Genomic DNA, 16561 nt, shown 5'->3' with positions numbered 1-16561 from the left:
GCTCATTCTGGATGCTATAACATTCCTTGCGTCTCTGAAATTGCTGCTGTGTTTGTCCCCTTGAATGGCCTTCCCCTGGCTGATCATTGTCTAATAGTATGCCCTAAAGGTGGAAAGTGCTACAAGTTCTACACAGGGAATCATGGCAACTCCTTGATTTACCGTTTGCTACACTTCAAGGGCAGGATCTACACTACTGCTTTAAAGTGCTTTATAACAGTTTTGACAACTGTTGGGGCCCAGGACACACTCCATATACAGGTTTCAAAACGTTTTCAAAGCACTTTAAAGCAGTAGTGTAGTTCCCCCCCTGGTGAGGCTGCATGGGTCCCAACATGGCAGATGTTGTAGCCGGGCAAGCCAAGTTGGCATCTATCTACCTATCTGCCTTCTACCATGTGCAACTCTACATTGCCATTAATAAGAATAGATGAAACCACTGGGTGATACGTGGGTACCAGAAAGTTTGACTCGGCCATGCAATCCCTTGCCAAGCCACCATTTAATGTAAAAATGGCGGCTTGGTGGTTTTTTCCTAAAACCTTAGTTAAGCAAATGGCAGCTGTAAAGGAGCCATTTATGCAAGATTGCATAAGACTGGAGATTGGGAGGCCAAGCAGGGGGCAGTTTACCAGACTCTTCCCCCTTCTTGGACCCCCACAACATCCCTAGCCATGAGTCATGCGCACTCATTGGCACACCTCAAGGGTCAAGTTGTTGCTGGACCATAACAAAGATGTTACAGTGGCCACCCTGGAATTTACACCAAGAACATTGTATTTAAGGAACTGTTGTAAAGGTAGAAGATGTAACACTTTGAATGTTTCAATAAATACCAGTTAAACTTTTTGTTAGATTCCACAAACTGTGTTTGTGGGCAACCACATATTATTATTGTGAAATTCAAGAGAACAAAGGAAATTAAGTGTGCTTCTTTCTGCAGTGGCTGCAAAATGGAGGGGGTGGATCTCTATCTCCCCCCTTGAGGCCAGAGTGCTGCCTCCAACCTTGGGAGGGGGGATCCCCAGTATCTTATGGTTCCTCATACAGTGTCTAAGAGGCACAGGATTGCTCCTTAATGTAGTATGGAGGGAGCAGGGGACCTTTGTTTTCATTGCTACTATTACATTGCTGGGTGCCAGAAAACCTTGCCAACCTATGGCATCTAATCTATTCAATCATGGGCCCCATCTACACTAAGCAGGATATTGCAAGTGGAATGAAAGTGGTATATAAAAGGCAGGAGCCACACCAAGCAGGATATAGCAGTATGAAAACTGGATATGGTATGTGTCAATGGGCCCCCAACAGTTGTCAGCACACTTCAATACTGCTATAAAGCAGTAATGTGGCACCTGCCTTTTATATACTACTTTTGTACCACTTTCATAGTGCACTATCCTGCTGGTGTAGATGAGGCAATGGTTTATACTTTGTCCACTTTTGCAATAAAGCTTTTTAAAAATCCTAGAATTTGCTTCCCCTGCAATAATGTCCCATTTATTTAAATCCATAGCTAGATTTGTATCAGCCATAGCAAACATGTTGATACAGAAGTCCAAACAAATCAGGAAGGAAAGAACACATGAAAGAAAACTGAAAGAAAGTTAGTTACGAAATTCTTGTCTGCAGAAACAATGGTTGGAGGGAGACCGCGCCCACTGATCCATCCATGAGGGAATGCTTTTTCATAAACTCTAGACTGTCATCTGGAAAATCATGGGATGATTTGTAGTGTTTAAGCAATTCCGAGCCAGCACAAGAACCCAGTCTAAATAAAACACAGCACAGAAGACGATGTGATTGTTTATGACCCTTTTGTATGTGTAATTACGTTACATGACCTTTCTAAAAACAACTAGTAGGGCAGTGCATTGGCGTGGCACTGCCCTTAAACCTCACAGTTTCCAACCTGTGGGATTGTGCTTGCTTATCCCCATGCCAAAGAAGGAACATGGGGTTTTTACATGATCATCTTGGTACTGAAGGCACCCTTGACCCTCTTTCTGGCTTCCGGTGACCAATAGCCAGTCACCATCCACCGGGACCCACCCACCCCAGATTGGCCATGGAGCAGGTTGGACAGCAGAAGAGCCATGCTGATTTCTTTCGGGCAGGAAAAGTTGGAGTAATTCCCCAAGTTTTCATCTGCAGATCTTTGGCTCTTTGCCCCAGGGTGGCTCTGAATTGGTGGCTGCATCATATAACCGATGCACCATGGATTCAGAGCCACCCTGGGGCAAAGACAATGTATAGACTGACCCTAGCACAGGCTTCAGGAACTTCAGGAGGGACCAAATCTGTCCTTCTTGGAGTCCTAGTTGAGCCATTGATGGTTTGGTACCTTCTGAGATTTTTGTTCATCACCTCTCCCCATTCTGGAAGGTTGAGAAGTCTCTTATGAGGCTTCATTACTGGCAGTAAGTGTTTTAAGCTTCAATATATTAGTATTTGTTTGTATCGTTTCCCCCTTGACATTCAGTTCCACCCACCACTGAAATGAAACCCTTGAGATCTTCTCCAAAATTAAATTTGGCCCTCAGGCTGGATGAGGTTCCCGCCCCCCACACTGGTAGGTGATAGGGGTGTGCACGGACCCCCCGCTCCGCCCCACGGGCCGAACTGAAAATTTCGGATCGGCCCGCTCCGCGCCTCTCCTCCCATACTCCGCTCCTCTTCGCCGCGGAGCTCCGGCTCCGAATCAGAGCTCCGCAGTGGAGGGGAGTGGTGCCAGGTAAGGCCGGGAGAGGAGGGCGGGAGGTTTACCGGGCCCTGCTGCCATCGCCGCCCGTGCGGCAACGGCGGCAGAGCCCGGTAAGGGACCAAGGGAGAGGGGGGCCTTACCTGACTCCGTCCGCGGTCCGTCGGCGTCTTCAATTGAGCCCACAGTTCAACCAGGAAGTCCTGGTTGAACCGTGGGCTCAATTGAAGACGCCGACAGACCGCGGACGGAAGCAGGTAAGGGAGAGGAGGGCGGGGGGCATTACCAGGCCCTGCCGCCGTCGCCGCCCACGCGGCGACAGTGGCAGAGCCCGGTAAGGGACCAAGGGAGAGGGGGGCCTTACCTGCCTCCGTCCGCGGTCCGTCGGCATCTTCAATTGAGGCCGCAGCCCAGACTTCCTGGTTGAACCGCGGGCTCAATTGAAGACGCCGACGAACCGCGGACGGAGGCAGGTAAGGGAGAGGAGGGTGGGGGGGGTGTTACCAGTCCCTGCCGCTGTCGCCGCATGGGCAACTGCGACAGCAGCAGGGCCCGGTAAACCCCACTTACCTTTCCGGCAGAGCTCCGGATCGAGGCGAAGGATCTGCCTTCACCTCGATCCTCTTCGCCACGCTCCGCTGCCCCCCCAATCCTCTTCGCCTCTGCCTTAAGAGCAGGCGAAGCCCCCCCGCTCCGCTTCTAATTCGCTGGTCCGATTAGAAGCGGAGCACATCCCTAGTAGGTGAGAATGTGCTGGAGGCCTTCTAGAGGAACCTGAACTCTATATGTGGCTAAAAAGTGAAGGCTATTTTTGGACCAGTTGCATTGCAATGATCTCATCCTAACCAACCATGGGTTATTAGTCTCTCTTTGAGCTTTCAGCATGCATACTCCTGCTGCCCCTCCTCTTTTTTTTGAGGGGGGGGGCACTGGCTTGGCACTTTTGTCATAGCTTGTTTAAATCAAAGTTACCTATTATGGGAAACTGAATTAATCTCCTATTTATTATCACTGAAAATACGTTTGAAATTACCATAAGAACAATCATGCTGGATCAGACCAAGGGTCCATCTAGTCCAGCATTTGATTCACACAGTGGCTAACGTCCCTTCTACAGGAAACCCACAAGCAGGACAGAAGTGCAACAGCACCCTCCAGCCCATGTTCCCCAGCAACTGGTGTACATAGTCATACTGCCTATGAGATGGCATATAGCCATCAGGAGTAGTAACCATTGATAGTTTTTACTTCTACAGAAATTTGTCTAACCCCCCTTTTAAAGCCATCCAAATTACTGGTCATTACTAGAATTTGTGTTAGCAAATTCCATTGTTTGTGTGAAGTGTTTCTTTGATCTGTCCTGAATCTCCCACCAGCCAGCTTCATGGGTTCTAGTATCCTGAGAAAGAGATTTTGTATTGGACAAAATTTGTGATGCACTTCAATCTGCTAATTTTCAGACAAATGGATGCAGGAGGGTGGGGAGTACATTTCTTCCAAGTAAAAATAAAATAAAAATAAAAAGTCCCTTGGTAACCCCCCCAATTTCCACATTCCTCCCTTCCCCCCCCACCCTGGGTCTTCACATCTCCGTGAAAACTCCCCCTCTGTTTCTGACTCTCCCATACTAATTCTCAGATTATGTTCTCTAGGAAATAATGGACTAGATTTGTTGATCACCTAACGTAAATTTTTGATCTTGTTTGAGTAAAGCATTTGTAAAGGGAGTGATCTAGGACTTAGTTGAAATGCTTCTGCAGCTTTCACAGTGGAAAAAATGGCTGTGTGTGTGTGTGTGTGTGTGTGTGTGTGTGTGTGTATGTGTGTGTGAAATCAGCAATGTTCTAGGGAGGAATGGAATGCAGGTGGAACAGGAGTTGGGCTGGCCCTATCATCAGGCAGAGTGAGGCAATTGCCTCAGGCGGCAAATCTTGGGAGGTAGCAGCTAGTGTTGGAAGAAAAACCTATATGCCATGCAGCCTGCTCTGTGCAGTGGAGGATTCTCTACCATTGTAAGTGTTGAAGATAGATTCATCTGGCAGGCCAGCTGGCTTTCATACATGGAATGTAAAGGACGCCATCTTGTTCACCATTTCAGGCAGTAAAATGTCTTGGCCCGGCCCTGAACATGAGTATTTGCTAATGGCAGACCATTACTCTTCCCAAATCAATGTTGTAATGATGCTACATGATGACGTATTATTTCCAAGTGACATTGGGGGGTGGGTGTTTCGTAAGAGCTACACTTTCTCCTCAACTGCATCTGCCTTTCCGTATTACTTAATTCTCACATTTACACTCCATACTAAAGATCTATTGAAATAAAAGTGATCACATTCCTTGTATTGCAGCATACTTCATTGATCGAAATACCTGGGTTTGGGCACCATGGCATCAGGAACTGGTGTCCAGATTGAAGTCGGAGATTTCTGTTCTTTGAATCTCCCAGCAAACACCTTTTCAATGTCTTGAATACTAAAAGCGCAGACAGCCGATCCAGGGATACTGGAATATGACATTTCCAGAAATAGTAACTCATCATGAAGTAATGCCTACACCTATGGAAACATGCTACTCAGAGGTTTTCCTGGCACATGCCTTTGCTTTCAGGACATTTTGGCCATTGGGTATTGGGATAGGGATGGCCATCCATTTTGTTCTCCACTTCACTTTTGGCTTCACAGGCTCAGGCAGGATCTACACTACTGCTTTAAAATGGTTTTAACAGTAGTGACAACTGTTGGGGCCCAGGACACACTCCAGAGACAGTTTTCAAGGTGCCATATCTGCTTGGTGTAGATCTGGCCTCAGTGTGCATTTCAGAAACTTCTCAGTTGGTTTTTTTAAAAAGTGTGAGCCATGATTTGTGCCAAATCATGAGTATAACTATTTACAGAAATTGCAATTTGTGCAAAGTTGTGACCAGAAATAGTGCAATCTGCCCAAAATTGCAGGCATAAATGGTATAATTAGACTATTTTCCACCTGCAATTTTGCACAAATTGTGATACTTATGACCATGATTTTGTGTAAATTTTGTGTATATTTTGGGTATAGGGTTCAGCATCCTGAACAGCTCCTTTAGAGTTCTGGTTGGTTCTGACTGAAAAGCAAAATGGATTCACAGCCCCACCAAAGTCAGAGCCACCAGCCTCCATTGGGTGCAAGGGAAGGAAGTCCTGCATGCCAAAACTACATCCTTATACAAGTTATTGTAATTTAAAGAAGAATAACATTTCATGATTATGCTTTCGCTCATTATTTAGTATATAATAGTGCTACATCCATTCGTTCCAGATTAAGAACAATTGATTATGTTTTTCTTCTATTTATTGAAATATCATCATATAGGAAGCAAAAAAAAAAAGCCAACCTGTATCAAATTTGTAACCTACGAGAGGAAGAGCTTCGCCAAATGTTACCTGTTTTTAGGGGTGTTGAAGACTGCTATGACCACATCCTGACCATGAAGCTTTACAACATCTGAAACACTCCGCAACATGTTAAAGTGGAAGGGTGAATCACCAGGGACAGAACAGATCAGTCGAGCCTTCAAGAAGGATGTCCATTCATTTTCTAGGTATACTGCGTTTCCACCCATGTCATTCTTACAAACACGAGCTACTCTAGGTAACATTACCTACAGAGAGGGAGGCAAGGGGTGGGATGTTAGTAGATGGGTGAGAATTTCATTGCAGTTTGTTTTTAGATCAACATTTGCCCAAATCCACAAATGTCTTCATATTTGGGATGGAAAGAACTTGAGATTAAAAATGACAGAGACTGTGATAGGAAACAAAACCGATCTTTCCATCCATTCTACATAAATAGCGCTGGATTTAGGAACAAACCAAGCAAGCCATGGCTTAAGCCTTCAAATTATGAAGGGAATATGGTGGAAATAGTAAAGAGCTCTGCCCTCTTTAGCTAGAGTGACTGGATACAAAAGAGGGCAGGGATCTTGCAGCTTTTACTGTTGCGGTGAAGAGGGAATTTCACCAGACACTGAATCATACAAATGACACCTGCTGAAATTCCCTTTTCTATAAAACTGTTAAAGATACAAGATCCTTGTCCTCCTTTTCCTATGGTCACCCTATTCAATAGAGCTCTTCCCAGCTTGAAGGTCAGATGTTTAATGATGATTGGGAGGTCTAAATTAAATCACTTGGCAATATGTTTTTAGTCTTAATGAGGAAGAAGAAGAAAAAAGAATTTCACAAGGGCTCACCTACACCAAGCAGGATATTCCACTATGAAAGCAGTATGAAAGTGGTATATAAAAGGCAGGAGCCACACTACGGCTTTGTAGTGGCATTGAAGTGCACTGACAACTGTTGGGGCCTATTGGCACATGCCATATACCGCTTTCATATTGCTATATCTAGCTTGGTGTGGCTCCTACCTTGTATATACTACTTTCATACCACTTTCAGAGTGTTATATCCTGCTTGGTGTAGATGTGTCATGGGCCTCAACAGTTGTCAGTGCACTTCAGTGCCACTATAAAGCAGTAGTGTACAGTCGTGGGCCATTGCAACACCTTGATTCTTTTCTTTTTCAGCCGTTCTGATGTAGATTTGCTGGTGTGCTTGGGATCATTGTCCTGTTGCATGACCCAATTTTGGCCAAGCTTTAGCTGTCGGACAGATGGCCTCACATTTGACTCTAGAATACTTTGGTATACAGAGGAGTTCATGGTCGACTCAATGACTGCAAGGTTCCCAGGTCTTGTGGCTGCAAAACAAGCCCAAATTATCATCCCTCCACCACCGTGCTTGACAGTTGGTATGAGGTGTTTGTGCAGATATGCTGTGTTTGGTTTTCACCAAATGTGGCGCTGTGCATTATGGCCAAACTTCTCCACTTTGGTCTTGTTTGTCCAAAGGGCATTGTTCCAGAAGTCTTGTTGTTTGTTCAGATGCAACTTTGCAAACCTAAGCCATGCTGCCATGTTCTTTTTAGAGAGAAGAGGCTTTCTCTTGGCAACCCTTCCAAACAAACCATACTTGTTCAGTCTTTTTCTAATTGTACTGTCATGAACTTTAACATTTAATATGCTCACTGACACCTATAGAGTCTGAGATGTAACTCCTGGTTTTTTTGCAATTTCTCTGAGTATTGCATGGTCTGACCTTGGGGTGATTTTGCTGGGTTGTCCTCTCCTGGGAAGATTGGCAACAGTCTTGAATGTTTTCCACTTTTGAATCATCTTTCTCCCTGTAGAATGATGGACTTTAAATTGTTTGGAAATGGCCTTATAACCCTTCCCAGATTGATGGGAAGCAGCAATTGCTTCTTTAAAATCGTTGCTGATGTCTTTCCTCCTTGGCATTGTGTTAACACACACCTGAATGCTCCAGACCAGCAAACTGAAAAAAACATCGACTTTTATAGAGGTGGTCATACTTGCTGATAATCAATTAATCACAGGCATTTGATTAGCAGCACCTGTCTGCTACTTAGCATCTTAATTCCTATGGAAGCAGTAAGGGTGTACTTACTTTTTCATACATGACTTCTCCATATTGGCTTTATTTCTGTTAAATAAATCATGACACAGTGTAATATGTCATGTGTCATTGTTCATCACCTAATTTTTAGACCTGCTAAGGAACAGATGATTGTTTTTATGTCCTGATATGTAAAATCATACAATTCCAAGAGGGTGTCCTTTCTTTTTCACATGACTGTATATCCTGCAGTCCACTTCAATATTGCTATAAAGCAGTAGTGTGTTTCCTGTCTTTTATATACCGCTTTCATACTACATACTTGGTGTAGATGAGCCCATGGTGCCATCACATGACAGAACATTTTCTTTTAAGGAAATATAATGTTACAATCCACCCATCCGCTCACATAATTACCATACCACTGATGTTTATTGCTCACATTCCAAGGTTATTCTTAACTTTCATTCACCTATAAAGAGTTTTATTTCCTTACCTTATCCAAACCAGCGTACTCTACTGATTCTTCTTCAAAGAAGAAGTAGATATAGCTTTGATAATCCACTGCATGGATAAAAGAAGGCTCTGCAAGCAAGCCCAAATGTTTTGATCATGAATGTATAAATATAAAAAAAATTATTTGGACAACAATGTTGAGTATAATAGAGCATTACCTAAATTTGGAATCAATTTCTGTTCATCCTAGGAATGGGCATATTATACCATTTCTGGTCCATATCATGTTTTTCCAACATAAATATTAGGACATGAACACTGGATAGCATAGATTACAGGTGGTAAAATGTCTCAAAAATATGTCTGCTGATCAGAGGGGTTTTTAAATTCTGTGATTTCTTGAAGTATATCTGCAGTAGCAGCAGTGTTCACATGGGTGGTGGCCTTTAAGTGTGGTCATACCTGGTAAAGTATTGGACAAACTTCTGGTATGCTCCTTCAATTCACTTCATATCATAACATTTCTAATGCTCTTGGATCTTTTGTAGGAGAGCAGCAGTTTTTTTCTTGACATCCTGAGACATGCTGAATTAAATGCCATTATCTCCTTATGCTCCTTTGCAAATTGTTAGTGACATGATCAAATGTCAAACTACAGTTAATATGGTCCGAGGGTGTTCTGTTTTTTTGGGGGGGGGGGCTTTTTTCTTCCTTTTTGAGACACTGTTATTATGGAATTAGGAGATTCTCTTTCTTTTAAATCCATAAACAGTGTCTGTAATTCTTGTCTGAAATCCCCACCTCATGGATGACTGTGCAGATCAGAAGATAATAATCTGATCTCTTTATTATTATTATTATTATTATTTATTACATTTTTATACCGCCCAATAGCCGAAGCTCTCTGGGCGGTTCACAAAAATTAAAACCACAGTAAAACACCCAACAGGTTAAAACACAATTATGAAATACAGTATAAAAAGCGCAACCAGGATAAAACCACACAGCAAAGTTGATATAAGATTAAAATACAGAGTTAAAACAGTAAAAACATCTCTGAATGTTGCAAAGCAGATCTCAGCTCAAAAATGCATCAAAATATATTTTAAACGCTATGGACAAGAATTTCATGTTTCTGGGTCTTTTTTTAAAAAAAATAAGAATTTACTAAAATTCACAAAACTCGTTAAGTTTGAATGGAAAGAACTCGAGATTAAAAACAAAACAAAAAATGCAGGGGGGGGGGAAGACATTGACAGATGTGTCCAGCCAGGCCCAGAGATTGGAGTGCTTCACTCCTAAAAGTCTGGAATCAAATGCCTGTATATTCTGCTGAGCTGAATTAGGATTGCCACATCAGTTTTCTGACAGCCTCTTCATCTTTAACAGGTATTATATGGAAGGCAGATACAATATGGTCCTCTCCATCCTAGGAATAACTGGCCCTTTCTACACCTAAGGGCCTTCAGGGAGGGAGGGGGGACAATCCCTGACCTACCTGCTCCCAGGATCATCCCCTAGCATACAAACACCAGTGTGATATCCTGGAAACAAACAGGGATATCGCAGGTGCCATTTTTTAAACAAACAAACAAACACCAAAACAGCAGAAGTCTAGAGCAGTTGCACTCCAGCAAAAAAGTAAGTACTTTTTTTAAAAAAAAAATGCTGACCTTGCCCCTGCACCTGGATTCCCCCCAGACTGGCTCCTTCTGGAGCGCCACGATGCCAGAAATGATGAGGCAGCACTATAAAAATGCTTTAAATAATAAATAAATAAATAAATAAATAAATAAATAAATAAATAAATAAATTCTCTTTTTGCTGACCCCCACTACTCACAGGGAGGAGGAAAGAAGCCAGGACGGGCCCCCAAACTGCCCGTGGTCCTTGGGATTGACCCGGCATCATGGGTAAAATTGGGATAACTGCAGAAGCAGTTATCCAGGAAAATGGAGGGGGTCATCCCTGCCTGCTCCCGGGATCCCCCGTGTGTCATTTGGCTGCACAGAGACGATCCAGGGATGACTCTGGGAAAAATCCAAGGTGTAGAAAGGGGCCCTTTCTTCACAATAATGGCATCACTGAAATGAATCTGGATGTTGTGTGCTTTACACATCTTTTACTTGCAAAAGAAGGTGAGAGAGGACTGGACTGAAAAGTAGAACAGTAAATGTAAGTAAAATAACACAACAAAGTTTTTAAGGAATTCAAGACACAAATCAAAATCAATTCTCCTTTTTTTTACCCACCTTTCAACCACTTTGAATTTTGTTTGAATGTCCGTAGCCGTGGACTGTCTCCAAGGCTCCGGTATATGAGAGAATCTGTTTTTTGGAAGTCTGACACTGTGGCAGAATACAGATTGTCATCTTGAGGTGAGGGGGAGTGGAAAAAGAGAGAGGAAAATACAATTAATTTTCCTCATCCATCAGTGAGATAGGCTGTCATAAACAAACAAACAACATGCTTGGAATGAACATTCTGTCTACCATGTAAAGATCACAGAAAATGATATTTCACGTTTTCAAATTTGCTACACAAAATATTGTGACTGAGAGGAGGGATGAGGATCTCACGATATGGTAATTGCAAGACCTCCCCCTCTGTCTACACAAGGCGTGTGAAGTCCTCGGAGGAAGAGGACGTTGCGCCTGCCATTTTTTTCTTAAAGGGAAAGGAGCACACAAGCGTTCGTGCAGAAAAGGTGTTTTTTTAAAAAAAAAAAATCCCCCCTTAACCCACCCCGATGGGCACAGAGCTCCCCCGTGCCTGGCTCTGGTGGTTACTCACAAGGATCCAGGACAAACCGCGACACGCGCCCACTCTTTCCGCACTTTCAGGATCATCCCGAGACTGTGGAAAAAACAGGCTGGAACTATAGGGCGATATCCTGGGGAAAGGAAGGGATCATCCTTCCCTGTTCCCGGGATGTCCTGTGTTTCATTTGGATACACAGGGATGATCCCGGGATGATCTCTGGGATATCGCCCTGTCTAGCTATGCCCTTACATCAATTTAATCATATGGTGTGTCAGCTTGATTTTTTTTGGTGTGAAAATGTGTATGCTTTTTTGTGCATGTATAATATATGCATCTTTTATTAGTTTCCCTAATATAATGCATTTTCTATAATTATTTCCCCTAATTATAGCTGTCACGGCTGTCACACCTTTGTTAAGGCTTATCAGCATTCCTCCATGTTAAATTATTGGAGTGGGGGAGTCATTCTAACTTTTATAAAAATGAAATGTTTTGACCGACATTTCTGGAATATTCAGGTACCAGAAAGATGTGCTCATTTTACATACTCAGGAATTTTCAGGCCAATTGGTGGAGCTTTGAAGTAGAAAGAACAGTTTAATTACAAAAATAGGGGGGGGGGATTCCCTCTGTAAAACGTGACTGAAAAAAACCTAGGCAACATTTTTGTACAGACAAGTTCTGGAAAGAGTAGAGGATTTTCACCAAAAGCAAAATTTTCTGGTATTGTAGTATCTGGAAAACTATTTTTCTTCAAAGTTCCATTTCATTTATACTGGGGTGACCATGTGGAAAGGATGACAGGGCTCCTGTATCTTTAACTGTTGTATTGAAAAGGGAATTTCAGCAGGTGTCATTTGTATGCAGGCAGCACCTGGTGAAATTCCCTCTTCATCACAACAGTTAAAGCTGCAGGAGCCCTGCCTAGTGTGACTCAATTCAAACATGTCTGTTATTTAAAAGAGCCCCAGGAAACAGCAGTTTGTTCTGCTTGTCACCACTCTCCTCCTGTGTAATGCAGCCCATATCAATCATGCCAAAGAACCAGAAAGCAGAACAGCCCAGGGTAAAGAACATGTTTTCCCTTTATCTTTAACTGTAATGTAGAAAAGGGAATTTCAGCAGGTGTCAATTGAAGAGGGTGAAATTCCCTCTTCATCACAACAGTTAAAGCTGCAGAAGCCCTGCCCTCTTTTGTATCTGGCCACTCTACTATAGCTAGTGTAGCTTTAACTGTTGTGATGAAGAGGGAATTTCACCCACTTCAATTGACACCTGCTGAAATTCCCTTTCCTACATTACTGTTAAAGATACAGGAGCCCTATCCTCCTTTTCATATGGTCACCCTACCCTTAATGCAGAGGCAGTCTATGTTTAGGAAACTGGAATTGAGAATTTGTCCATTCCTAAGAAGCAAAACATGATGTGCTTGTTGGTATAGGTGATTATTTATTGCCTTGGGAAAAGCAACCAGTGATGGAACTGGATGGATCTCCCTGGAGAGCATTCACTATTGGTCTTGCTCTCTTGAGGAGACCGGGGGTGGGGGGGGGGGGCAGAGAGAAGCATCCTGTATCTTAATAGTTGCATAGAAAAGGGAATTTCAGCAGGTGTCATTTGTATATATGGAGAACCTGGTGAAATTTCATCTTCATCACAACAGTTAAAGCTGCAGGTGCCCTGCCCTCTTTTAAATCTGGTCACAGTATAGCTCCTGCAGCTTTAACTGTTGTGATGAAGAGGGAATTATACCAGGTGTGACATTCATAAAAATGACACCTGCTGAAATTCTATTTTTTATGCAACTGTTAAAGATACAGGAGCCCTGTCCTCCTTTTCATATGGTCACCCTACAACCATCCCATCCTCTTCAGCTGCTCAAGTGATAATTTCAGAACAGCCACAGTTTTTGTGCTGTATCATTATCTGAATGTGATGATAACCATATTAGAGTAAGCATTTCTTTTTTTTAAAAAAAAAAAAGCAGAAACACTTCCCCCTCTTCCTCCTTACCTGCAAACAAGGCAACATTGGAATCCTTTGGATCATAAGGGCACCTCCCTTTTCCACTGGAGATGTCTCCCTGAGGCGCCAGGGTATCCATCTGTAAACCACAATGTTAGACTCTTAGCAGAGAACCAATTGCCTCTAATATGACCATTGACACTGCTTGGAGCAGACAACAAAGTCCACAAGGTGTGGCTGCTATTTCCTTCCGGGTCGGGGGGGGGGGGGGAGATGTTGATTGACAGCTGGCATTACACCCTGAAAGACAGCATTTGAAAGACAGAAGGACTACAAAGCTATGTTTTTCAAGGTAACATAAGTGGCACCCCCCAAACTGTTTATGGTATTTTCCCCTCATCTCTGTAAAATAGACAAAATAGCTCATTCTGTTTTGCCGCCCCTGAACAGGGTTGGAAACAGGGAGGGCCATTGCAGTTCAGCCATGATTGTACAGGCTCTCTGACAACATGGCAACAGTTGAGGAAAACCAACATTGGGTCATATGTCATGGGGAATGAAAGGTCTGAGGAAGTAATAAAGAAAGCTATTTATATGCCTTACATTATGATACTATGAAAGAAAAGAAACCCCAAATCTGCTGTTTCCTCAGAAAATTCCAACTTTTCGCATTGGAAAACTCTTTGAGATTATCCTTTCATATTTATTGCAGTGAGTTTTAAAACATATTTTTCCCAAACCATGCTATTTTGAACCTCCCTACATTTAAGAGTCTTTGCCTTGCGCTGCTCCACTCTGCTCATTGGTTTGTTGGGAGAAAAGTGAGGGGATAAGATAGATACCTACCTACCTACCTACCTATCTATCTATCTTTATGAAGGAACAGAGAGGGGCTAAGGGCCACAAATCAAGTTGAGGGGGTTGATGAAAGAAACGAGGCATGCTAACACCCACAAATCTCATTGGGAAGGCAGTGCAGAAGACATTTTGGAGGATAAATGGCTGCCACTAAAGATACGTGAAGTCTCCAAAGCTCCTCTTTAAATTACCCTGAAATCACATAAGATATTCTTAACATTGTCAAGAGGCCTTGGCCATTTCTTTCTGAAAAAAATTCGTATGGGACGGGGGACAGAAGTTGGCAGGAGTGAAATCCAAGGGTAGAGATGGGGAGTATTCCCCCACACCGGTCCTCAGCAAAGGAGAGGCCCATGCCTTCAGCTGCTTATTTTCCCTCTATCTAATGTACTTGAGCAAATTTAACTCCACTAGGGTGACCATATGAAAAAGAGGACAGGGCTCCTGTATCTTTAACAGTTGTACTGAAAAGGGAATTTCAGCAGGTGTCATTTGTATTTATGAGGAACCTTGTGAAATTTCCTCTTCATCACAATAGTTAAAGCTGCTGGTGCCTTGCCTTCTTTTAAATCTGGTCACTCTAGTATAGCTCCTGCAGCTTTAACTGTTGTGATGAAGAAGGAATTTCTCTTTTCTATGCAACTGTTAAAGATACAGGAGCCCTGTCCTCCTTTTCATATAGTCACCCTAAGCTCCACAGCATTCTGCATGTGTAGTTGGTAATTTCAATCCAATCTGGATAATAATTTGAGGGTTTTAACAAGCCCTCAAAGTTATTTTTCAAACATGGTTTAGGAGAACTTCAAAATCAACTGCACTTGCGGCCCAGTCTTCCTGGTTGAGCCACGGGCTCAATTGAAGATGCCGAGGGACCGTGGACGGAAGCAGGTAAGGCCCCCCTCCCCCTTGGTCTCTGCAGGTAAGGGAGAGGAGGGAGGGGGGCTTACCTGGCGCCACTCCCTTCCACTGCGGAGCTCTGATTCAGAGCTGGAGCTCCGCGGCGAAGAGGAGCGGAATATGGGCGAAGTGGAGCGGAGCAGGCCGATCCAAAATTTTCGGATCGGCCCGCGGGGCGGAGCGGGGGGGTCTGTGCACACCCCTATCTTATATCAGTCTTCTACTGCTTTCTCTACAGGAACTGATGTAAGATATAGTGCTGATCAATTTCTGATTATATGAATGAGATTTTGTTGGCAGAAATCAGTGCTTCTAGGATCTCATGAACATGTGCAATCAAGAATACATGTGCATTCTTAAAAAAAAGAAAAGAAAAAAGCCCACACTTACCTTATAATGCCTGCATAAAGGATTGAAAGCATTTGTCCCACAAATAAATAATTTGTCATTCTTTCTCTTTAGAATAACCTTAATAAAGTTTTGACACTCCGTCTAGAAAAGAAAACCAGTAAGAGAAATACAATTTTAGCAAATGCATCACTCATGTTCTCATTTATACTCTATAAAGAAACTGGCTGCAATAAAGCATAGCAATGAGACACGCTTCTTTCTATCTGTTTTATTAAGGCATACTGACTGTTAGGAACTGAGATTGTGATATTCTGTATACTTCATCTGTTAGATTACACGCGCTACAACATATTCAGAAGTAAGTCCTACTGAGTCCATTGAGACCCTAAGCAAGTTTGTGCAGGATTGCAGCATCAATGGTAGCCTGTTACTGAGAATGGGTCATTGACAGGGGTGAGCGAACTCAGGGGCCCCATTCAGACAACACGCTAAACCATGCTGCCCTTAACTATTTTGTGGTTAAGGCAGCATGGTTTAGCTTGTTGTCTGAACCAGGCTAGAGAGTGCTCGCCTCAAGAGTGCTAACCCTGTCACTGTCAGATATGAACTGGGCCCAGTGAGCCGACACAGAGCATTCATGAGTACTCAGCACTGGCCTGGGCTGACCCGCTGCTTTAATGGTGGAGGGAAAATTAACACAGCGGAGGGAAATGGAAACTCTTTGGACCCTCTGGAAAGTGCCCAATTTCCCCAGCCCCACTAATGGCGGCTTGCATTGGCATGGTCAGGGGATATGTATAGTTTCTGGAGGCTCTGGAAAGTGTACTGTCCCACCCCCCACTGCTCCTTAAAGTAGGGTGACCATATGAAAAGGAGGACAGGGCTCCTGTATCTTTAACAGTTGTATTGAAAAGGCAATTTCAGCAGGTGTCATTTATATATATGGGGAATCTGGGGAAACTTCCTCTTCATCACAGCAGTTAAAGCTACAGGTGCCCTGCCCTCTTTTAAATCTGGTCACTCTAGTATAGCTCCTGCAGCTTTAACTGTTATGATGAAGAGGGAATTTCACCAGGTGTGACATGGATACAAATGACACTTAATGCAAGGTACCTTG

At 43.3% G+C, this 16561-nt stretch overlaps 1 protein-coding gene across 1 annotated transcript in view; it reads right to left on the bottom strand.

The window, feature by feature from the left end:
• The window catches only part of LOC134406688 (semaphorin-6A-like), a 34540-nt gene that overhangs the window by 8102 nt on the left and 9877 nt on the right, over positions 1 to 16561 (bottom strand). Inside the window, exons 5-11 of the mRNA XM_063138203.1 lie at positions 15484 to 15585; positions 13387 to 13477; positions 10863 to 10982; positions 8651 to 8739; positions 6124 to 6341; positions 5075 to 5206; positions 1616 to 1771 (exon numbers count right to left, since the gene is read on the bottom strand). Coding sequence (XP_062994273.1) covers positions 1616 to 1771; positions 5075 to 5206; positions 6124 to 6341; positions 8651 to 8739; positions 10863 to 10982; positions 13387 to 13477; positions 15484 to 15585 — 908 coding nt within the window. The remainder of the gene's footprint in view (positions 1 to 1615; positions 1772 to 5074; positions 5207 to 6123; positions 6342 to 8650; positions 8740 to 10862; positions 10983 to 13386; positions 13478 to 15483; positions 15586 to 16561) is intronic.

Source organism: Elgaria multicarinata, chromosome 11 (genome assembly GCF_023053635.1).
Source record: "Elgaria multicarinata webbii isolate HBS135686 ecotype San Diego chromosome 11, rElgMul1.1.pri, whole genome shotgun sequence".
NCBI lineage: Eukaryota > Metazoa > Chordata > Lepidosauria > Squamata > Anguidae > Elgaria > Elgaria multicarinata.
The sequence above is the reverse complement of the archived record's forward strand: the minus strand, read 5'-3'. Positions and strand labels throughout refer to the sequence as shown.